The 24,532-nt window shown below is 34.4% G+C and overlaps 1 protein-coding gene and 3 non-coding genes across 4 annotated transcripts; all 4 read right to left on the bottom strand.

The window, feature by feature from the left end:
- Positions 1-898: 898 nt before the first annotated feature.
- Positions 899-23,861, bottom strand: LOC143632682 (ATP-dependent RNA helicase DBP2-like). The gene is made up of 17 exons (XM_077101140.1): positions 23,651-23,861; positions 23,105-23,194; positions 21,841-21,983; positions 7,588-7,863; positions 6,547-6,639; positions 6,275-6,439; positions 6,098-6,193; positions 5,478-5,552; positions 5,139-5,300; positions 4,378-4,458; positions 4,102-4,200; positions 3,353-3,448; positions 3,105-3,236; positions 2,966-3,040; positions 2,750-2,839; positions 2,208-2,282; positions 899-1,340 (listed from the first exon to the last, which is right to left on the bottom strand). Exons 1-17 carry the CDS (start codon positions 23,859-23,861, stop codon positions 1,170-1,172), a joined length of 2,130 nt encoding a protein of 709 aa, XP_076957255.1. The 3' UTR covers positions 899-1,169.
- LOC143632702 (small nucleolar RNA snoR74) lies at positions 14,819-14,953 on the bottom strand. Its single transcript, XR_013153556.1, has one exon. It is a non-coding gene; the product is annotated as a small nucleolar RNA snoR74 (small nucleolar RNA).
- On the bottom strand, positions 15,000-15,107 carry LOC143632701 (small nucleolar RNA snoR100). Its single transcript, XR_013153555.1, has one exon. It is a non-coding gene; the product is annotated as a small nucleolar RNA snoR100 (small nucleolar RNA).
- LOC143632707 (U6 spliceosomal RNA) lies at positions 22,309-22,411 on the bottom strand. Its single transcript, XR_013153560.1, has one exon. It is a non-coding gene; the product is annotated as a U6 spliceosomal RNA (small nuclear RNA).
- Positions 23,862-24,532: the final 671 nt, after the last annotated feature.

Here is a 24,532-nt window from a genome sequence, read left to right on the forward strand (position 1 = left end):
AAACTTGTATGGACTGAGCGAAGGTAACATTTAGATGCTGCTAGTTTCGACACGAGTAATGCAGTTGCATGAATGTGGCCAGCTTGAACCAAGATAAAAATATTTTTGTTAACAGGTAAAATCGAGTTCTTTATATACGCTGCTAACTCTGCATTTTGTCCTACAAAAGATCCTATCGACAGTTAGACGCAGCATTAAACTATGCTATATCTTATCGTGTTTTGAATACAGTTATTTTTAAGATTGTAATTATCAAGAATAAGGTTAATCCTAAAGAGTCTTCATTACACAAATATTTAGACACCTTGATGGCTTGATACCACTATACTATACACAGTTGAAGTTTTAAGTTTAGAAAGTGTTATGTTTATTTCAATTATAACTTAAATCAGTTAAATTTATGTAAAATGACTCTTTTACTCTTCAGCAAACATAACTGATTGTTTATCTAATTAACTTTAACTTAAATAATCTAATAATAAACCCGAACCATTCTTACTGTTCACGTAACTACCTTTATATCTTTCCATAAGTATAAAGCTTTTTAAACCTATGATATAAAGCAGATGATATGATGTTACAAATGAGATACAAGCACATGGCTTTTCCCTACTCACGCAATACCATAAGTTTAAAGAAAACACATCATGTCAACTCGTCCCACCAGTCACAACCCCTCACACTTCTTTTACAGCTATTACAAACCTTGTTGTTCTATAATGATGTTTGCAATTGTGGGCTTGTGGCCTTTTTTCTATATAACAGTGTTGCAATTTTACAGCTATTTAAAACCTTTTAGCTTCGGTTTATTTTCTTTTATTTGTTTTTGATGATATTACCTGTAACATAACCTAATTCATCTAGGCACGATTAACATCACTACAGTCTATGATTCGAGTGCCATAAAAAACTGACCCTGCCATATAAGCTCGTGTGTAAAGAAAAACGATAATATTAAACAAAATTGATAAGGTAATGAATGAATCTTCTAACAATAACAGTTTAATCAAAATTATACACAACCTAGAGTCTCATACTCATCTACCAATCTGTACATTTTATTCTTATCATATTTTAGTAACGAGCCCAAAACATTTCTTTTTTTACTATTTTTTTTTATAAAGTCTTAGTGGTATAGGTTTAAAGTCAAACCTTTTGTGTTATTTTAATCAATCATCCCAAGCATCATCAGCAGAACCTTCTTTTTTTATCATTGCAGCAGGGGCAATCATGTACTTGTACTTATCTTCAACATTTATTGATGTCGGTGGAAGCTTCGATTGTGCAATCCTTGCTTCCTTCTGTGCAGCTGCTGCTTCCCTCTCCTTCCTTCTGGCCACCTACATATTAGACACACTTATGTTATTATCTCTAATGGTCCGAACATATAAAATCAAAACATAAGCTACAAAAGGGTTTGAAAGTCTTTTATCAAAATACGTTAAAAAACAATATAGTTTTGCTGAATGCGTACATAAGTAGATTAAAAGTGAGTTGGGGGGGGGGGGGTATGTCAAAATGAGCGCGGTTATGCCAACACAGCAAACACTGTTTTATCAAAAATATTGAATTTTATGAAGGGTTATATTCAAATGTATCCATGACAAAATTCATTTACTATGAAACATGCTACAAGTAACTGATTCTATTCTATATCATCATCATCATCATCATCATCGTACTCAGTATATCCCACCAATAGCAAAGCTATGGTAGGGTCTGAGGAGGGTAAGATGTAGACAGCCTTACCTCTACCCCGTACGAATAGAGAGGCTGCTTCCGGTGAGACCCCCGGCTCGATAGTAGTTTTGCATCCAGCCTTGGACATAAGGCACATAACACTCAACCATCGGCACACCGGTCGATTGGTGCATGTACCCTTGTCTTTCAGCTATCAACGCCACCACATGATGCCTGATTAACCTTCCGCCACTTTTAACGTTATTTTCACGAGATTAGTAAAATAACGTCAAAATTAGTGCAATTTCACTTTTGCCCACCCGAGGGTTCACACATATTTACACTATATGTGCGCACCGCAAGCAGGGCGTCAAATGAGAATGAACAGGTTGTAAATTTTCTGCTTGTTGGCGGGAGGTTTTAACAAAATCGACCCATTTATAGATAAATGGGTCAAAATTGTCACGTCTGTACTCTGTACACTACAAAGGTCTAGAATAATTATTCAAAATATCCAAAAAAAATACCTTTCCAGTGGCAAAAGCCACGGTATTCCCAGATTGAACATCTGCTGTTGCTTTCCTTATTTGTGATACAAGAAACTGAAAGAGATTGTCAAGCAAGAGCAATTATCAATAATCAGTAAATTAATAAAAGGGCATTAACATCGCTAACAATTGTAGATGATGGGTCAGATAGCGGGTCAAATGAGTCGTTTTTAGTACTGGTTGGGCCGCGTTATCCTGCAAACGCCTTTTGTCCATTTTTCAAAACTCTTAAAAAATAATGGAGGTGTTTACTATGACAACAAAAACGCTATTATGACAACAGAAATCAAATACTTAAATCAAATACTTAGAATAAAACGTTTTTAGAACTTGTATACATTAGAAATAGACTTTGAACGACTCCCGACCTTTCACTCATCCAAAGATTTTAATTTGACGCGATGACATGATTCCCATTATACTTAAAACTATACTTTTAGTCAAATGTTGAAATTTCAAAGGGCCAGATGGGGAGGCTAAGTAATAGAATAAAAGAAAAAAATGGGTTGAGAAAAAGACACCATGTCACGATCTGTATAAAATGAAGTAGCTGGGCCCGTTGATCCTGCACGGCCTGTCCTTCCAATTCGGTGCACACAGTCCTCCATTGTCTGAGATCAAAATAATAAGAAAAAAAGATGCAGTAATATAAAGAGTCAAATATAAGTTACCAACTTTTGATCTTTTAAAAAATACCAACTTTCCTTATTGCATCTCAAGTAATATAGTAAAAATACCTTTGGCAGGTCGAGGTTAACTACATGAGCAACTCCTGTAACATCTAGACCTCGAGATGCAACATCAGTAGCAACCTGAAAAAAATAATATATTAAGTTTTAAATAATTTAATTAAATATCATAAGCTTTATGACATACCAAGATATTAGTGGGACCGTGTCTAAAATCACGCAGGGCACCTTCTCTTTCACTTTGAGTTCGACCTCCATGAAGAGCAACTGCATTTAGACCTTGAGCTACCAAAGCTTCAGCAACTTCATCACACCGTGTCTACACGCACAATATAAAATAAACATGTAAGGTGTTAAGTTGCAGACTTAAGTTTCAAATTATAAAAATGAAATAAAGATAAGAAATAAATTATAAAAAGAATAATATATGGATACCTTTCGTTCCACAAATACAATTGTTAAAGGAAATCGGTGGCCTAACTTTTCAGCTAGTGCAGCTTCCTCAACAAGCACTGATAGCAGTCGATCAATCTGAAAAAGAGATATTGATTTTGTAAGAAAATTAGCATCACCAAAAAAATTGTAAACTTTAAACACGTAACAGATTGCAACAAAAATAGCATGCACCAGACTAATATTAGAAGTGTCCGTAAAGATAAACACCAGAAAGTGATGACGGTGTAATTTATCAAGTAATACAATTATGAAGTAAATAAATAAAAGCACAGCCTCTATCTAAAACTTCTCAAAGTTGGTATGTCAAACACAACTGAATTATATATTTTTATCAGCATGTATACTAATGATGAAAGACATTAAGAAACTACATATTTCATGTGTATTTGAGATTTCTAGAAGCTTCAGAAGTAATTAAGTAAATAGTGAAATTACTTACCACTCTTCCAACCCAAAAAAAAACAAAGGAGTGAGGGAATGGTAGCTTATATAATTCACACATTCATTGATAATTTCACTTTCAAATTTAAGTGTTTTTAATTAAGATTGATTCTCTTTGTGTCAGAAAGTATCAGTTATGTTAACTAGTAAAATATGTAAGTGCCCTTTTTGCTTGCTTGGAAAATTTTCATTGTTTATACTCTATTTTTTGAAGATGTACCAATTCAGTTCAGTATCAAAATCATGAACTACTGAATTTTGCAAACCTAAATTAAGTTTCGGCGTACCTTTTCAATTTCAGTAATTTTCTCCAAGGTTTGGCATACGTTCTCTGTTGGGCTGCTAATTTTTCCAACCTTCACTTGTACTGGATTTGTCAAATATTCCTGAAATTGTATAATTTAAGAGAAATTCAAATTCATTTACACAATGATAGAACATTAAATTTCATTGTGTCCATGATTTGTGTTAGAATGAAAAATCTAATGGTATCTTGAGCTGTTGATTAATAAGATATATCCCAATAATGGTATCACAAACAAAGAATATGAAATCAGATAAACCTGCGCTAGTGCTTCTATCTCCACTGGCATGGTTGCACTGAACAATAGTGTTTGATGCTTTTCTGGAAGATTACGCATTACCTAAAAGTAAAAAGGCAAAACACAATGTGGATTATTTTAACATCCTACAGTGATATGAAAACGCATATAAATCTGGGCATTGCTTAGCTATTAATTAAATAACAACACCAAACAAAATGTATATATGCTCATATGTTTGTATATTTTTAATGCTATATATTAGTTTAAGATAAGATTTTAGTACGTATTCCCCCAAAAGAAGAAACTTCACAATAATGCATGCATAAACACATCCAACTTTACACAACTTTGAATCATAACCACTAAGCTTTAAAGACCAAATCAGATTCATATGCCATGTGGAACTTCACAGCAGTGCATATATAAACACATCCAAAATTCACATAATTTTGAAGCATAATTACTAAATTTTAAAGACCAAATCTTACTCATATGCCATGTGAAATTACTAAACTATAGATAGCATCAGCATAAGATTATAACCACCAAAATTCAAGTTTAGGAACATAAAAATGAATTCTACTACATTTAACTTTGTTGTAACAGATGAAAGATTAGGCTCAGACATTCATAATCACCGTCAACTAGATAACTAAAGATTAGTTGCAACTTTTTTAAAAGAGGATAGAAATTAATAATAATAATAATAATAATAATAATAATAAAACAGGAACACTAATTGTAAGAATTTAGCATTGACATCAAAAAACACAATTTACCTCTCTTATTTGAGGTTCAAAACCCATATCAAGCATTCTATCTGCTTCGTCCAGAACAACATATGAAATTCGTGAGAGAGACGTGTTTCCTTGTTGTAAATGATCAATAAATCTTCCAGGAGTAGCAACCACAATTTCCACTCCAGCCCGAAGCTCTGACCTCTGCTAGGCATTCACAAATCAAATACAAATTTGTATTTATTCTATACCTATCAAAACCCAATAGATAGTATAACTTTTTAAATAGGGGAAAAGTCAACAATCTGACCAACTGCAAAACATGAAATATCCCCTCTTATTGAAAATGCAATTTCAATATCAATATTAATCATGAATCACCTGGTCAGAAATGTTTGTTCCACCAACAACGATTGCAGTTCTGAAAGTCACCAATGATTGACTGAAAGCCTTCACCTGTAGTGATACCATGAAACATGTAAACATCATATATTGAATATGAACATGATATCATCAAATCTTAACATCTCACTATCTCAGATAGTATAAGTTCATTATTAATAATTGACTCTGCAAATACACAGTTTTGCATTTCCATATGAAATAGATATCACCACTACTTGTGTGTGATTAATGAACATATAGAAAAATTATCAATGCTATCAGCCAACTAATGTGTACCATTCCTCAATAACCAGCTTCCATTGTTCATGGAATATTACAACCACCCAACAAATAAAAATAAAAAAGTACAAAAATTTACATAATAAACTCAACTGCTCATATAAATACTTAACAAAGAGCTTTTAAAACAAGACATGGTGCATAATGAAAGGAGTGCAAATGCATATTAACATACTACACAATCAAGACAACAGTGTGAATAGTAGTCTAATTCAATACTTCAAATTAAACAGGCGTAAAATTTATATTGGTTGTTTATGGAACCATGAAGAACTGCATATCATCCAATTTGTCAGATCAAACATGAACAGAATTACCTCTTTCTCTATCTGTTGTGCAAGCTCTCTAGTGGGAGCCAACACTAGCGCCAATGGACCATCTCCACGCCGAACAGAAGGCTGAGCTATACAATGCTGGAAATGATAAAGAAATAAGCATATAAGAGATTATGAATAAATAATAAGTGTTTTATATGTGCATGCATGAATCAGTACCTGTATCATGGGAATTGTGAAAGCAGCAGTTTTGCCACTGCCTGTTTCTGCACAGCCTAAAAGATCCCTACCGCTTAAAGCAACAGGCATCGCCTGTGCCTGAATAGAAGTAGGTGTCGTGTACTCATGAATGGCAATATCCTTCATAATGCTCGAATCCAAGCACTGCACATGTTGAAGAAATTGCATTTAATAATTTAGTAAAGATTAATTAATAATCCAATAACTCATAATGTGTAACAGAAAAGTATATCAAGTACAAATCTGGTTACCATGTCTGTAAAAGATTCGATTGGTGCAGGTGCGGGAGGAGAGTCGGGAGTGACAGTAACATCAACATTGAGTCGTAATCTGACCTCTTCAATCTGTAGGTAATAGTAATTGATTTTTAAAAGGCAATCTATTAACCAAAATGAATAAATATAAACAGCCATCATCATCCAACTGATCATCTTTTAATGAAAATTGTACCTAATGGTGACAGCTAATCATTAATCAGGAAACTAGTTAAGCACTCCGAAATCCAGAAAAGTACTATCAAAGAAACTCATTCTATAAATGCAATTCTTCCTTTCTATTATATGTCAGATAAACAGGCATAAGTTCTTTAACAACTTCATATTCCATTAGACAATCGACCTAGCAGCTAGCTCAACATTCAAATTTGGCACTTTGACCTCTCCTTTAAGCAACTTAACCTGTTATTAGCACTTAGGCTGCCATTAATTTCTAATCAAGAAAAGCTTGTGTGATAGCATGTTCCGGAAGTGAATGGCATGCTTATATGCAACTGCAATAATATTCTAAAATATGTGTGAGCTTACAAAATTCCTATCTACTCATCCTGTACCAAAATAACAGATAAATCTATTCCATCCAAAGGCAGTACCAGAAATCCTATATATCAAATTGATATTCAAATACTCAAATTTCATTTGTTTCACATAGGTTATGGCTGTATATGATTAAACCTCATAACATTGTACTCAGATAAAAATGTCAAGATTATTACAAATTTGTTCCTAAGTTCTTAAGGTTCACTATTAACAACGCTATAATAAACCTTACGGCTTGCGCTACCGATGAGAATGTTAGTATTATGCATATAATCTCAACAGGATAGACCTAGAAATGTATCACCTTCATAACTATCATCCAATAATCACAGAATTCAGCTAAATAAAAGCCTAAACACGAAACAGCTACGCGGTAAAATCCTTTCATCTTCGAATGAGCATCAGCTCAATCAATTTCATAAACAAAACAGTTAACATAACCACAAATTCAACAAAAACAACGTGAAAATCAACTACCTGCTCAGGTTTAAGCCGCAGAACGCGTTCGGACGGCTTCCACTGCGGAAGAACGACGTCGTTCGGCACCGGCGGTTGGAACTGACCGTTAGCCGAGCTCCGCCGTGGAGCCGCATTGGAAAACACATTGTTAACGGATGTAGGCGTAAGCTTATGGTTATTGGTGGTGGGGTTATCTAGGGTTTTGGTGGCGATTATTGATTTACGGAGGTGAGGACGCACGTAAGAAGACGAAGACATATTATTATTATTATTATTATTGTTGTTGTTGTGTTTCTGTGTGTGTGAAAATGATGAGTGTGGAAATAGAGAGTGTGAAATTAATTGTAACATAATCATAATAATAATAATAATAATAATAATAATAATCTCAACGAGCGTTTGCTGGTAAGGATTTTATCGTTAATTAGGGTTTATTTTCTTAAATTCAGGACAAAAGTTATTAATTAAATTTGTGATATATCAAATTAATGTGAACTAGGATAGAGCCTCTTGCCGCATGATATACGGGTGGTTAAAAAAATAAAAATGAAATAAAAGGTTGTGAATTTATAACAATTAAGAAAAAGAGAAAACTAACATTAATTTTATTTAGTTGAGTTGGTAAGGTATAAACATTTTAAAATTAAGGTAGTGAGTTTGATTCCTACCAACAACATATTATATTCATTTGTTTTTTCAATCTTTGTATTTATAACGTATTAATTAATGGTGTTATAAGCCAATATGGTCGAGTTCCTCATAAGCTACTTAGATCAATTGACTGAAAGTTTGTATTGAGTTGATTTGAATGAGTTCAGGCTTAAGCTCGAGCATAAACTAAATATTATTTAATATGTGAGTTCGAGTTTGTAAACTAAATCTTATTTAATTTGTGAGCATGAGTCCAAGATTGATATGCCGAGCTTGACTAGGCTAATAATTCTAAACAATTATAGTGTTGGTATTAAAAAAATAATTTAATATAATAAATATGATTTTATATCTAATTTTAATTAAAATAACTGCATAAACGTTTTGAGAGTGGAGCAAATGTTTCCACAATAAACGCTTTTGGAGACTTTTTTTAAAATAGTGAATTTCGGTCATTTGGGAGACTTGAATCCAAGATCTCTCATCTTGGTGTTTTAAAGGCTTTGTCTTTGCTATATAACCACCAACCCCATTCAAAAATGCATTTGGATATATAAGTAAATTCTTTTTAACGTGATAAACATTATAATTTTTTGTGTGAAAAATCAAGCATCCCGGTTTCAAATATTAATTTTTGTGGCCTTACTTAGATTAAATAAATTATTTGTATTTCTAAAATAACCAACAAATACCGGGATAATATTGAATAGTTTTTAATATATTGTTTATGAACTCACTTAAACATGAATTTGCTGTGTCGGCCTTTTTATGCATTAGGAAAACCATTTCATCATATTTTTGACAAACTTTATGAACAACTTTTAAGTGATATTCAACACGTATCTTACATAGTATTTTGCTCTTGAATGATGTTCAATATTCACCCATTGTCATAATCGAGTTGTGTAATGAAGTCATTTGAACATGAAGTAAGACAATTTAAGAATATCATGTGAGAGACTTTAAGGAAAGATGGGTTGTATTCGTGTGGTGTTGTTGGGGATCCATCCACGTGAGTATATGGAAAATAAGAGGAGATGGGTTTGGCAAGGATTTGAAATCTTAGGTGTATCTGAAGCACCAGTCTCATGAGGATTATCAAGATAACAAGATTGGCTGGTTTCTTATAATGAATCTCGACCACTTAGTCCGTCTATATATTGGTGCCACAGTGAGTCTTCCAATATATTTGTTAAAACTTTATTGCGACGTTATATCAAATCGTCAACGAGACGTTAATCAACTTTTCTCATGTGTGTTTTGAAACACTGCTTCATGCAACAACCTTTTCTAGTAGCCGATAGGAAGGTAGGGTGTCTTTGGATTGTTCTAACTTATAATGACAAAGAATGCGATTTCAAGACTATTACTCCATGATGCCAAATATTTTCGTGTCAGACCCACAATTACTTTGTCGAGGCCTTATGGGTCTGCGACATTACCATTAACATGTGAACCGTGATGCATATAATATAAAGCATGTTTTAAGAACTAGATCAGATTCGCTTAATAACATCCAAAATATCAAACTGTTATAATGACCCACCATAACATTACGCGCACTATCTTCACAGCTAAATGCACCAGCCACCAGCCGGGAATCGAACCCGGGTTTGTACCGTGGCAGGGTACTATTCTACCACTAGAACACTGGTGCTTGATGGTCGTTATAACGAAAAGTAGTTTAATCAATGTTAAGTTGTAACAACTTGTAATTTATAATGTAACGAATAAAAGCAACAGGTGGAAGAGTGCAGGACTTTGTTATAGCTTATTCAGATCAATTGTGGGTGATTAATTAGCTATTTCTGAGGGTTGAATAGCAGATTGTGAAGTAACTTATTACTTGTAGGCGTTTGTTGTTATGCAATTTGAATTTAACCTACCTAGGTGTCGTTTTTGGAACGTTTATGGTTAATAATTGATCCTTGTAGTTTTATATCTTCCAAGATATAAAGTGAGCATATATTTAAACTTCTCGAAACTAATATAGATTTATCACCGGGTTAGCAAGTTAGTATATTATGCTCCACAATACGATTAGTAATTATTTTTTCAATGGTAGTAACTAGTAAATTAACAGCGTGCTGCGCGGAGAAATAAGTTGGTAAAACCCGGGCATGGTAGCGGAGAGTCAACGCAAATTTGGTGGATATTAGCCACATTCGTTACGGTATCGGATAGGGATGGCAATGGGTTGGGTTTGGGTCGGGTTGAGGTATTCCCAAAACTATACCCGGTTATAAAAGTCTGTTCCAAACCCATCGGGTTTCGCGTTTTCCCATCAGGTTTTGAGTTTCCTATCGAGTTTTGATAAAATACCCGTCAGGTATACCCGGGTCAAAACCCGTCGGGTTTCTACCAGGTTTTGACAAAATATAACTAATTGATTACAAAGATGGTTACTATAAAGGTAAAATATCTAAAATAATTGACATAAACAAGTTTCGACAAATAATATATTTGGAATATAGTATATATAATATAATATATATATATATATATAATAAGCTATATCAGGTACATCGGGTATATAATCGGATAAATGGGTTTATGTTATCGGGTAATCGGGTATATTAGAAATTCCAAACCCGCAATAAATTTCAAAACTAATCCCAAACCCTAATGAATCTGATATTACCCATCCCATTTATGTCGAGTTTCGGGTTTCATTGTCATCCCTATTATCGGAACTAAATATAAAAAATGTTTGTTAAATTAACATGTTCAAAATAAACCAAACCAAAAAAGAAAAAAAAATAGTTGCACTCGCATAACGTATTATAAAAAAAATTAGCATATTTATTTAGTTGGCAAAATCGGGTTGTTGCCGCTCGGACATTGGTAAAACCCGAGCATTAAGACAGCGAGTCGACGTGAATTCGGTACTCAATGCCGGTTATGTTCGTTAGAGTATATGCAACGTTGGTAAAATCCAAGCGTTGTCAATCCCAGTTGTTGAGGTGGTGAGTCTATGGGAATTCAACCGGCTTATTTCATTTTTGTTTATGGTACTGAAACTATAAAAAACTCGTTCGGTTACACTCTTCATGATACTGGAACTAAATCAAAATATATAAAAACTGAGATGTGCCAATGGGGTGGCGTCGGTCAGTAAAACCCTGACATTGGTTAAACATGACCGTTATCGGTCCCATGTGTTGAGGTGTTGCGCCTGCGTGAATTTGATATATTAAAACAAAAAAAAGTAACAAAAAAATTGATGTCCGATCAGTCGCATTCGTTACAATACCATAACTTTAAAAAAACGGCTAACGATGGATCGCCACTTGGTTCAACAGGGGCCAAGCGGCACCAAGTTCAACTTTACTTATTATAGATAATATATAATATATTTTTAAAGATGTGGCATTTGAATAGTTAAGTAAAATTTCTAGTGATTTGTACATTATAAATTATAGTAGAGAACAGTGAAATATTACATGTATTCTAACTTGATATATTATACGCGTGAATTTGAAAACAGTAGTTGGTATTTTGAAAATCAAGTTGTATGATTCCTTTTCTTGAGATTTGTTTTGTATTTTACATGAAATTGATGTGTAGGCAAACTTCGTATACAACTATACATTATTTTTGTATCGCATTCGCTATTTTGATCGTACAACTTGATTTAAATCCATGGTTCTTCATTTATGTATATATTTTTTCTTTTGAAAGGCTAAATAATATTAAAAACCAAAAAAGGTCACTTACAAGATAAAATCAGCCCAAATATCATACATATGGAAAATACAAATGAAGTTAAATGATCAAATACAAGAAAAAGCAAACCAATTAAATTGGGAAATCACAAAGTTGAACCGGCACCACATCTACAAGAAGGAAGCTGATTTGATGCCATTCACCGTTTTGAACAATACGAAGAGGGCATTATTGAATGAGATCATTATTAGATAGCCATATCATCCAACACGTAACTACCGAAATCGATTGAACCATTTGGCACGACTCCTTGTTTTTTATGAGCTTACTAGAATATTCAAGTATACATCTTTCAAAGAGTCAAAGTTGGTATGTCTAGGCAACTTAACCCAATCGTGTGTTATCCCCCAAATCTCCTTAAGACTTTGCAACCAACAAAAAGGTGATGGGAGGTTTCTGTACCACCACAACAAAACGTACAGTGCACGTCGCCAAATGTTCGATGTGACTTTGTCTCCTCTACCCGGTTTGGAAGAGTTTATCTCAACAAGAGACAGGAGTTACGTCTCAGTTTGTGTGTTGACGCCTTCTAATCGTGTCGTGATTCTAAAGATGGTTCACTTGTTCATGAATATTGAAATGAGTCAACTACTTGTTTCAATATGCAAGGTGGTAAAGCTTATTTTAAAAACTTCTATAAGGGATGCGTGGGAAGTTAGGGAACCAATGCACGTCATGTCCACTAATGTATGTGGCACAAGAAACGCTTCGAAATGTAAGATGATTATGAATTTATGTTTTAATAACCATTCATTTAATTTTTTAGGTCTTCGTAAAACGTACATGGCCACTATGGATCTTTAACTTTGCAAAAAACACATATAAAGGTAGAGGCGTTCATCGTATTTATTAAATTTTGGGCTTCTAGCTTTTCATTTTGGGTTTCAAAGTTTTAAGTCCATAACTAAAACCCGACCCACATCTCTCATGATATATTCAGGTCTGTGTTATTCAAGTTCGAGGTTTTTCATGATGGGTTAATTGGAAAATTCAGTTAACCTATGTTAATTAACAAAATATGAATTAAAGATATTAAGGGTATGCTTGGTTGGAGGTAATGGAATGAAGGGGAATGGAATGGGAGAATGAATGAAATGGACAATGGAATGAAATGAATAATTATCATTTCTTTGTCTTGTTTGATTAAATTATGAGAATAAAATGAATTATTACTTTATGTTGTTTGCTATAAAAAAATTATAGGAATGAAACAGAAATAATAAAAGCACTCTTATCTCCAAATACTTTTTACACAAAAAAAAAAAAAAAACCTACAATGGCGACAGTGGTAGCTCCGGCGACGAAAATGGCGGTGGCAATGGCGGTCATGTCGGCGAAGTTGGTGGTGGTGTTGAGAAAGTATGTTGAAGAAGGAATGGAATGAAAAAAAAAGAAGAGAGGGTGGGAAGGAATAGTTTTGATGGAATGAGATTTCATATGTAATGGATAATTCCATTTCATTGAGCAACCCCAAACATCACTTTTTTCATTCCATTCCATTCCTACTGTTATTCCTACATACCAAAAGCTACGTAAATATTTTTACTTTAGTTAGATAATAAACAAATAGAAAACACCCCTGAATTGTACATCTATCCAGTCCAACATGAAATGAAACAAATAGATCTTTTGTCGTTGCATCAACCTTAGTGGGGCCCATCGAAGCCCCTCCACCGTGCCACGTCAACGTCACGTCATCATCTTGTAGAAAACGAGGCATCGAAGCCCGCTCCGCTATGGTTAATGCCCTTTGGACGCTCCCAATATATATATATATATATGTGTGTGTGCGCGCGCGCATATATATGTATGTGTGTATGTGAGAGATGAAGAAAGAGAGGGCCCACCCTTCTCCCCTCCACGCCCCCACCGACAGCGCCCCGCAGCGGTGTTCCACGCCCTCCGTGTAGCGCCCATAACAGACAGTCTGATGAATTCCTTCCGTTAAAAAGTTAACCAATATATTCAATACTCTCAATATAGCCTACACCTAATATCAGAGCCAATGGCCAACCCAAGTTACTATTGTTCATGCTCGAATTAGCTTTTTTCAAAATCGGGCTCCATTGTTTTGGTAGGTTAAGTTACTATTGTTCATGTTCTGGTTTCGTTAAAAAGTGATAGTTTTTATTTCACATACATACCTGTACACCAGTTTTCATTTGGCTAAGGCTAGAAATTTAACAACCATACTAAGTTTTAGACAGTTCGATTGAGACTTATGGGCAGGTGTAAACCCGGATCAGTTCTAATTGTGCTAAGAATTAGACTACTTTTTCAGTGAAATTATTAACATCCAATATCTGGCTTTCACGTTTGAACCTACTGAAAAACAACTTCCTGACGTAGCTTAACTATTTTAACTGTCTATGGTCTCAACTCTTACACTAGTTCATTCACAAAAACTGTTTAAAAGCATTGCTGTTGCCAATGATCCATCAGCAATCTAAAAAATAACTTTTTACTTTAGATCAACGTTGCAGTACACACTTACTATTAAAAAGTTGTTAATTTAAGTCAATCATACTTGGGTCTCATCGTATTTTCTACAGCAACACACAAGTTTTAATCATTTACTCCCTTATTCTCTTGCAATTAAAATTTTAACGTCACTCTACTCATCAGCTCATTCGAGAACGTTTAGAACTTAAGCTCATTATATTTGGCTAAACTCTGTAATAGTTTGTATTAGCTTTACTTGTTACGAACTTATTGTCCAAATCAAGCCAAGCTCAGTACAAATCGAAGACAAAATATTGTCTAGACCTAGTTCAGCTTTGCCAGTTCATGTATAACTCTAAACCAAAACATTGTTTAGCACTTCATCTTAACAAAAAAAGAAGGAAAATCCAATGATATTGTTATGAAAATAAAATAATAAATATGTTTACTGAACCTTGTCCGTCATGAAAAAATCAAGAGGTTCACCCAATAACGATGCCCACTCTTATCTCCCTGACGTTTACGGAGACCGATTTACAATAAGGCAATCGATCCCTGCTTTTATACATCAGGTTATTATTATTATTTTCATAACAAAAAATATATAAAATAAATGTAGGTCTAATCCAGGCCCCCAACTCATTAAAAATCATTGGGAGCAGACATGACGACCTAAAAGTTTCTTAATCTCCGTGGACACTACCATGCTTCCTTCATTACTTATTATCCAGAGCATCGGCTTATTGTACACGGATCCATTGAATATAATCAAACATAAAGCTACAATATATAATTGCAGTTTATTAGAAAAAAGATGAAAGAAATGAAAGGAGAACGAGATCTGGAACCGTTGTGCGGTTAAGAGGAAGGCTATGAATATATAGGTAGAAGGATGTGTGATTAGGGTTTGGTGTAACCGAGCTGAAGACAGTTTTTGATGGGCTTTCAGAGTAATGGGCCCAGTGTCAGTTGATATAGTCTAAGCCCATTATTTGGTTGTGCGAGAATTTGGTCCGTATTTATAGAAATTTAAAAGTAAGCTAAAAGGTTTTATTTTAAATAAATTTTTACGTTAACAAAGTGGATTACTTCACTAGAGGTGTGAACAAGGGAAGTCCCAAATTGGTTTGATAAACGCTTGAATTGAACTAGCTTAAACGAACTCGTTGAATAAATGCTGAGACTTCTGAGTTTCACGTATCAAATTTGACTAGTGTCGTGAGTGTAAACAAGTCTATTGTTTATATATATACATATATATAGGCTAAGTATAAAATAAAAATCTACTTGAGTTGTGAAAACTCTAGAAACTCATTCTTAACCACATGTTTTTAATTCATGTTTAAATCTTGTGATCCACAATTAAAGTGAATAAAAAATTTAAATATAAATATAACATTTTCTCTCTTCTGAAAACATATATAAAAATTAGTAAAAAAATGTTAAAAAATAGCAAAACATTTTTTTTAATGTTTCGATGTTTTGTATTAAATGTTACAACATATATTACATGTAACAAAAAAAACGATGTTACATAGGGTTTTTGCAGGTTTTCACAACTCAAATGAGTTTTCATTTTAACCTTACCCTATATATATATATATATATATATATATATAACACTCTGTGTGCTTATATGATAGATATATGATTACATAGTAAATGGAATTACATACATAATTTTGATATAATATAGCTAAATAATATTTATATCTTTGTTATATACACGTAATCATCCAATTCGTAATACCATTGTCATTAAGATTTAGGCCATAAGCAGGGGCGGACCCATATAGTGTGGATCGGGGTCCCGGGACACCAATGTTTTTTAAAAATTTATTAGAAGCGGTATATTAAATTTTTTGAGGACCCCATAAGATTTAATACTTGGAACCCATACTATTAATGTTGATGTGGTCTGGTGGAAAGTCCCTTGTTTTATCTTTGAAAGGTCATGGGTTCAAGTCTTACAAGGCTCAGTTTTTGGTTTTTTGTGTTAATTTTTAGTGTTAATCAATCATTTGATTGCTAATGTTGCAATGATAACTTTGGAAATATTCAAACACCTCTAAAATACATATCATTGTTTTCAACTTTATGCATGGTTTTCTTTAGAAACATTCAAACACTTTAAAATATCAGTTTTATTTTTCACTAGTTTAAGTTAATGGTTTTCAACACATGCTTATGAAAGGGTGTATCTAGGTTCTATCTCAAAAATGTTTAAGAAAGGGAAAACAAAGTGTTTATGTGTCAACCCGACCCATTTTGACCCGTTCAGGTAGTGATGATTGAAAAGAAAGTTTTATTATGATATTGTTTTTTATTATGTTCTTCGCCTCGACCCGACCTGAACAACGACCGACCCGAAAAATTTGAACACCGAAAATATGGGACCCCATTGGCAAAAAATCCTGGGTCCGCCACTGGCCATAAGGCACCACTATGACTCCTATAACCAAGTAACTGCCCATGAGATTTCTCAACCTTTATGATTACATAAATGCATATGGCCGGCCTCTTGAGGTGTGTGAATAAGTTTAAATTCAATGTTTAAGAAATATCCATGTACACATAAATCCAACAATACGAGACCCCAGAATTCAAGGTGTTTCATTGTATGAATACAAATAATTAATATTTTTAAACTCTTAAATTAGTGTAGATGTAGTTAAAAGGCAATATAATAATATTATTATTTAGTTAAGACTGTTTTTTATATTCATATGTTTAACAGGTATCTTGATACGTCAATATTTTAACTAATATGTTTTTTTATGCTTATTTGGTGTTTTTTTCGCACATACTAAAATGCATGAGCGCATGCGATATCTTTAACATTAAATTGAGGCGCTTAGTGATATCTTTAACATTAAGTTGCCGCTTTAATGATATCTTCAACATTAAGTTGGCGCGTTTAGTGATATCTTTAGCATTAAATTGACGCACTTAGTGATATATTTAACATTAAGTGGACGCGTTTAGTGATATCTTTAGCATTAAATTGACGCTCTTAGTGATATCTGATATCTTTTGTGACATTCGTCAATTTCGGGTCTTGTTTGTATTCGTTTTTGTATTTGTTTATTATGTAAACCGACCCGATTTGTAAACCGAAGCTTATGTTATAATCAAAATGATGGATTTATGTTACGCGTTTAGTGATATCTTTAGCATTAAATTGACGCTCTTAGTGATATCTGATATCTTTTGTGACATTCGTCAATTTCGGGTCTTGTTTGTATTCGTTTTTGTATTTGTTTATTATGTAAACCGACCCGATTTGTAAACCGAAGCTTATGTTATAATCAAAATGATGGATTTATGTTACAATATTGTTTCACACTTGTTTGTTGGGTCTTGAAAACATCCTACCTTTATTTTTATTTATTTATTTATTTATTTATTTATTATTTTTTTTTTGTTTTGTGTTTTTGTCTTGATCCATTTTGCATGAAAACTCTTGTGTCTCACACCCATATTTGACCACCAACATTACCCTATATATACACCACCTTTCCTCTTCATTTTCCCTTGCTACAACTCTAAAAAAAAAACTCTCTCAAACATCAAAGATTCAAGGTTATTTTCTTAAGTGTTCTTGAAGAATTTTGGTCTTTCATCTTAATTAGTTTATGTAGCCTTATTAATACTTGTTTATGGTTGTGCAACATATATATAATATACACCCCTTGTTTACCTTTGGTAGTTACTTCTCCGATTCCGGTCGGTGAGGTTTCGGACCCCATAAGGCAAGGCTTCATGGAGGACTTCGTGTCCTTGATATAGATACATCTATATAACTTGTTCATACATATTAATCTTGCTTATTTTAGTTTGTTGGTCATGTTTACAAGTTCCATGGTTATGGGTTTTTAAGAGTCTATGCTTCGGTTTAACCGTAAATAGCTCTAAACCGTAAACCGAACTTTGTTACTAGTTTTGTTTGTTTAAACATACTTAGTGTTAGATCTAAGTTTCAAAAATCATTTTTACAAATTCTATGGTTATGGGTTTGTAGAATCTTACCTCGGTCTTAACCCGAAACACGATCCGAACCGAAAACCGAACTTTTGTTTAAAGACTTTATTGTTAACTTTTGGTATTTTTTTTATTTGTACATTATTATACAAGTTATTTAGTGTTTGGACATGTGGAAACCATCTATAAACTTGTTGTAAGATGGAAACCGAACCAAACCGATTCTTGCTCGCTTAAGACACACAAGTGTGTTTTTTTTTAGCCATCAAGACTTGTATATTTCTTTAAAAATAGTTACAAATTGATTTTTAAATATTTTCTTAAGTACTTGGAAATGTTGGATCCAACTTGATCTCATAACAAAGTTTGGACCGACAAAACCGAACACTCGCTTAACGTGCGTTGTTAATTCTAAAACAATGGAACTACATACTTGGTTAAGTCTTATTAAATTTTATTGAGTTATCTCATAACATTCAATATTTTGGAAAGCTGACTTTGGGTTTGACCAATTATCAAGACCCGAACCGACAACCCGAACACTCGATAAAAAAAAACCGTTTTAGTATCTTTATTCCAAAGGGATTTGCATTCTTGCATTTTACCCACCTTATTACTTAACATAGGTTGAGTAAATATTAAGGTTAGATACTTTAACCCGGTTTCGAGCAAACTTACATTTTTAAAGGGTTATTATTATAAATTCTTAAATAGTTACATTTTAAACCTTGAACTTTAATTATTTACATTTCTCAACATTTATTTTGTTTAAAGACCTTCAAGACAACCTTTCTAAATTCAAGACTTATTTTCTTTTTAGGTATTGTGCGTTAAACTCGTCGTTCCGACAAATCTCCAAATTATCATCTTTCAAGTTTACTACTTGAAGGTGAGTACTTCATACCCCATTTTCCATCTTTTATTTTGGGGTGACATTTCATACTTATTCAACAAAATGTTTTATATTTGAATCTTAAACCACAAACGTAGTTGTATACTTTACCTAAATAATTGCTCGATTTGGTGTTCTATGCTTATATGCCTATGTGTTTATCGCTTTTGGTTGGTGGAACTATAAAATCCTAGACTATTTGGCATCCCCTTATAGCAAGGTGTCGTTAACGTAATGCAATTAACGATAACTATAAAATCCTAGACTATTTGGCATCCCCTTATAGCTAGGTGTCGCTAATGTGTTTAGCGATGTCTATTTATCCAAATTACCACTTTTATTTATCGTTTCGTATGCAAGTTTTGTGGCTATGTTTATTATATACTAATATGATTAAACTTATGAATTGCTCACCGACCTTTGTGTTGACAAACTTTATTTTATGAAATGTTGCAGGTTTGCATCTTGGTTGATTTATGATTGTGAAGAAAACGACATCAAAGACCTTAGGATATTTGTAAAAATGAACAATATCAATTTGCCATATTTTATGATATCTTGTTTATGGTTATTTTATGGATAATTGTTATGCGACATTTTCGATGTTGTGAAATGAAATGAGTTTATTAAATACTGTCACTTTAATTAGTGTCATGTGCTTATGGACAATCGTTACACCTCGGCATGTTCCGCCGCCTTTGGTCGGGGTGTGACATCTTTAATATTAAGTGGACGCATTTAGTGATATCTTTAGTATTAAATTGAAGCGCTTAGTGATATCTTTAACATTAAGTTGATGCATTTAGTGATATCTTTAACATTAAGTTGATGCATTTAATGATATCTTAACATTAAGTTGACGCGTTTAGCGATATCTTTAACATTAAATGGACGCGCTTAGTGATATCTTTGACATTAAATTGACGATATCTCAACAACTCTATATATTGGACTCTAAATGGCACTAATTTCTTAGTTTCATTTGTTTTAAATCCAAGCCAAATGAAATATTCTATCCGCCAATTGATATTGTTTTCGAAACTTTATTTTCTTCAACATACTTCGCCTTCGTCTTCTATATTATGAACCTCATTGTTTCAAACTTCTTTATCAAGCCAAGAATTATAAGATCGCAGCCACCAAAGCCTACACAAAAACCTATTCATCCTAAAGCCATGGCTACATCTAGTTCACCCAAGGAACCAGGATTCCCCTACACCTCTATCCATGTTTTCTATCTCCACAAGTCGTGGCCACAATAGAGTCATCTGCAACCAATGTTCCTCCAATAGAGGTCGAACTAGAACCGGAACAAAATCTGAGCATGGTTGTTCAAGTTTAGGAGCAAAGGTATCGTGCTGTAGCTGAGCCGTTCAAGACTATGGAGGTGCACATACCGCTCCTCCGCCCGTTAAACCACCGTCTGCTTGTTCTAGTGGCAACGGCAACTCCGCACTGACCAGCTATGATGGACACATCATCTAAACGCAATCTGGGAATTGAGAGGCTCAACCACATTGAACCGGATCCGATAGAGCTACCCTGATTAACAAAAGTTCCCGAAATCGGGTGTTGGTTCATAAAGTCATTAAACTCTTCTTTCATCATCATAGACAAATACTTTTTCCTTCATCTTGATAGACAAATACTTCTGGTTCATAGTGGGAGAAGTATTCGTCTATCATGATGAAGGAAGAGTTTAATGACTTCATGAATCAACACTCGGTTTCGGGAACTTTTGTTAATCACGGTAGCTCAACCGGATTCAATTGAAACAATTCATTGTGGTTAAGCCTCTCAATTCCCATATTAGAGTTTGATGATGCCACCATCGGTGCTGTGAGTGTGGATTTGTCGTTGTCATTAGAGCAACAGATAGTGGTTTAGGGGGCGGAGCGGTACGTGAACTCCCAAGTCTTGAGCAGCTCGTATACCGTACGATACCTTTGCTCCTGAACTTGAACAATCATGTTTAGATTTTGTTACGGTTTTGGTTTGAGCTCTAGTAGAGGAATATTGGTTGTGGATGGCTCTGTTGTAGTCACGGTTTGTCAAGCTAGAAAACACGTATGGTGGTGCAGGTGAATCTGGTTACTTGGGTGAACTAGATGTAGCCATGACTTTAGGATGAATAGGTTTTTGTGTAGGCTTTGGAGGTTGCAATCTTATAATTGTTGGCTTGATAGGGCAGTTTGAAATAATGCAGTTCATTGTATAGAAGAAGAGGACGCATTATGCGCAAGTAAATAAAGTTCGAGTATCAATTTACCGGATAAAATATTTTTTTTTGCTAAATATTGACCAAATCCAAAATAAATCCTCACAAACTCTATAAGAGCATCCATAATAGGGATGAGCGTTTTCGATACGGGTACCGATTGGTACCGGTACCGGTACTGAATTCGGTACCGATTTGGTACCATCGGTACCAAGTTTTGAGTTTTCGGTATCGGTACGGTACCGGTACCGGTATTTCCCGAATTTTTCACGAAATACCGGTACCGAACTGATACCGGTACCAATAATTTCCGAATTTCGGGATCGGGATTTTCGGGATCGGTACCGGTCGGTACCGGTACCATCCCAATCTCATCCCTAATCCATAACAAGCTCCAGCTCCCGAGGTCTGGATCTACATGGCGGATGGCAGACCTAAGACAAGCAAAGTCCACCATTGTAGAGTGAAGTTCTTGGGATATAAAGTGAGGTTTTTGAGAAACAACTTCAATTTCACAAATTTAACAATTAACATCGCTATAATTTGCAGACAAAAAGTTTTTTAAATGCCACTTTTTAATAACAAAAGGTTTAGAAAAATGAAGTAGAAACAAAAGTTCGCAGAACAATGAAACATCAAAATTATGAGATTTGACATTATGTGAGTAGGTACAGATTCAATATGTATTTTGAATATTTAAATTTTGATATAGAAAGAGAAGCCGATGAACTGTGTAATGATACAAATTGAGTTCGGTAACAAGAATGTCGAAAACACAGTTATGAAGTATGAATATTGAAATTAGAGTTTTAGCAAAGAAATGAAAATAAAAAAAATGGACCATTTTTTTATTTGTGCGTGTCATCCTTGCGCAGGGGCCATGTTAATCATCTCTGTATCATTCCAATTTTATTGGATGTCCCCGAAGGGACGACAATCATCACCAGTCTCGCAGCTATTTTAAGCAGCTCTTATTTCTTCTGCTTGTTGATGGGGGGGCGAAATTACTTTTTAGACAATGGATCCTATTGGTAACAATAAAACAGCAGGCCCTAGAACCAAACAAATCGCACCATAAGGCCATATGCCACGGTTGACCCGCACCCCACACATGTTATCTAGCGCGTCAGGGTCGTCAGAGAATCGTTAAAAAATTTTGTGCCGAAGGAAAAAATAAGTGCGGGTCATAAGTAAAAGGGTTTTTTTATTGAGTTTAAACAAAATTTTTAAATGAGATTACCTGGTTATGATTTAGGTTGTGCAAATTTTTTTATATAAAAACGAGATTAAATTGAGTTTAAACATTTAGAATATGTAATTTTTCAAAGAGAAAAAATGTATATAAACTTAAAAAAAAAAAAAACTCATGCTTACCGAGTAATTGGGCTGAAGACAATCGGGACAGTCGTTTCGTCTTCCATAATCCCAGAAACTACAATACACAGAGGATCATTTGAAACATGACGACTCCATCATCACTATAAATACATGTATAATGTATTTAAATCTTGTTATAGTTATCTCAGATTGATTAGTTACCTTTAGTTAACATTATTAGATGTACCATGACTATGGGGGTAAAATGGAAAAACAAACTAATGTAAAATTGCTCTGAGTTCAACTACCTTCAACGACTTCATTGTTTGTCTGCGCATTCCCGTCTTTAATTTCAATTGTACTATTGCGTACAGCTCGGGCCAGCACATTAACTTCATCTAACATCATATGTCGGGTCACAGTTAGAGATCCAATTACGGACCTTTCGTACTACTGCCCTCAATCATCATTCAGGGCCCATTGATATTGTTTTCGAAACTTTATTTTCTTCAACATACTTCGCCTTCGTCTTCTATATTATGAACCTCATTGTTTCAAACTTCTTTATCAAGCCAAGAATTATAAGATCGCAGCCACCAAAGCCTACACAAAAACCTATTCATCCTAAAGCCATGGCTACATCTAGTTCACCCAAGGAACCAGGATTCCCCTACACCTCTATCCATGTTTTCTATCTCCACAAGTCGTGGCCACAATAGAGTCATCTGCAACCAATGTTCCTCCAATAGAGGTCGAACTAGAACCGGAACAAAATCTGAGCATGGTTGTTCAAGTTTAGGAGCAAAGGTATCGTGCGGTAGCTGAGCCGTTCAAGACTATGGAGGTGCACATACCGCTCCTCCGCCCGTTAAACCACCGTCTGCTTGTTCTAGTGGCAACGGCAACTCCGCACTGACCAGCTATGATGGACACATCATCTAAACGCAATCTGGGAATTGAGAGGCTCAACCACATTGAACCGGATCCGATAGAGCTACCCTGATTAACAAAAGTTCCCGAAATCGGGTGTTGGTTCATAAAGTCATTAAACTCTTCTTTCATCATCATAGACAAATACTTTTTCCTTCATCTTGATAGACAAATACTTCTGGTTCATAGTGGGAGAAGTATTCGTCTATCATGATGAAGGAAGAGTTTAATGACTTCATGAATCAACACTCGGTTTCGGGAACTTTTGTTAATCACGGTAGCTCAACCGGATTCAATTGAAACAATTCATTGTGGTTAAGCATCTCAATTCCCATATTAGAGTTTGATGATGCCACCATCGGTGCTGTGAGTGTGGATTTGTCGTTGTCATTAGAGCAACAGATAGTGGTTTAGGGGGCGGAGCGGTACGTGAACTCCCAAGTCTTGAGCAGCTCGTATACCGTACGATACCTTTGCTCCTGAACTTGAACAATCATGTTTAGATTTTGTTACGGTTTTGGTTTGAGCTCTAGTAGAGGAATATTGGTTGTGGATGGCTCTGTTGTAGTCACGGTTTGTCAAGCTAGAAAACACGTATGGTGGTGCAGGTGAATCTGGTTACTTGGGTGAACTAGATGTAGCCATGACTTTAGGATGAATAGGTTTTTGTGTAGGCTTTGGAGGTTGCAATCTTATAATTGTTGGCTTGATAGGGCAGTTTGAAATAATGCAGTTCATTGTATAGAAGAAGAGGACGCATTATGCTCAAGTAAATAAAGTTCGAGTATCAATTTACCGGATAAAAT

Source organism: Bidens hawaiensis, unplaced genomic scaffold (genome assembly GCF_021521415.1).
Source record: "Bidens hawaiensis isolate Kalapana, Puna unplaced genomic scaffold, B.hawaiensis_p1.1 tig00006520_1, whole genome shotgun sequence".
In the NCBI taxonomy this organism is placed as follows: Eukaryota; Viridiplantae; Streptophyta; class Magnoliopsida; order Asterales; family Asteraceae; genus Bidens; species Bidens hawaiensis.

Bases quoted from the DNA above. Each gene is read 5' to 3' on its own strand.
- LOC143632682 (XM_077101140.1), bottom strand. From the start codon at position 23,861: ATGATGAAAGAAGAGTTTAATGACTTTATGAACCAACACCCGATTTCG. The intron at 6,640-7,587 runs GTAGTTGATTTT...TATTACCTACAG, and splicing joins TGCGGCTTAAACCTGAGCAG to ATTGAAGAGGTCAGATTACG. The intron at 4,459-5,138 runs GTAAATTGTGTT...TTTTACTTTTAG, and splicing joins TTGAACCTCAAATAAGAGAG to GTAATGCGTAATCTTCCAGA.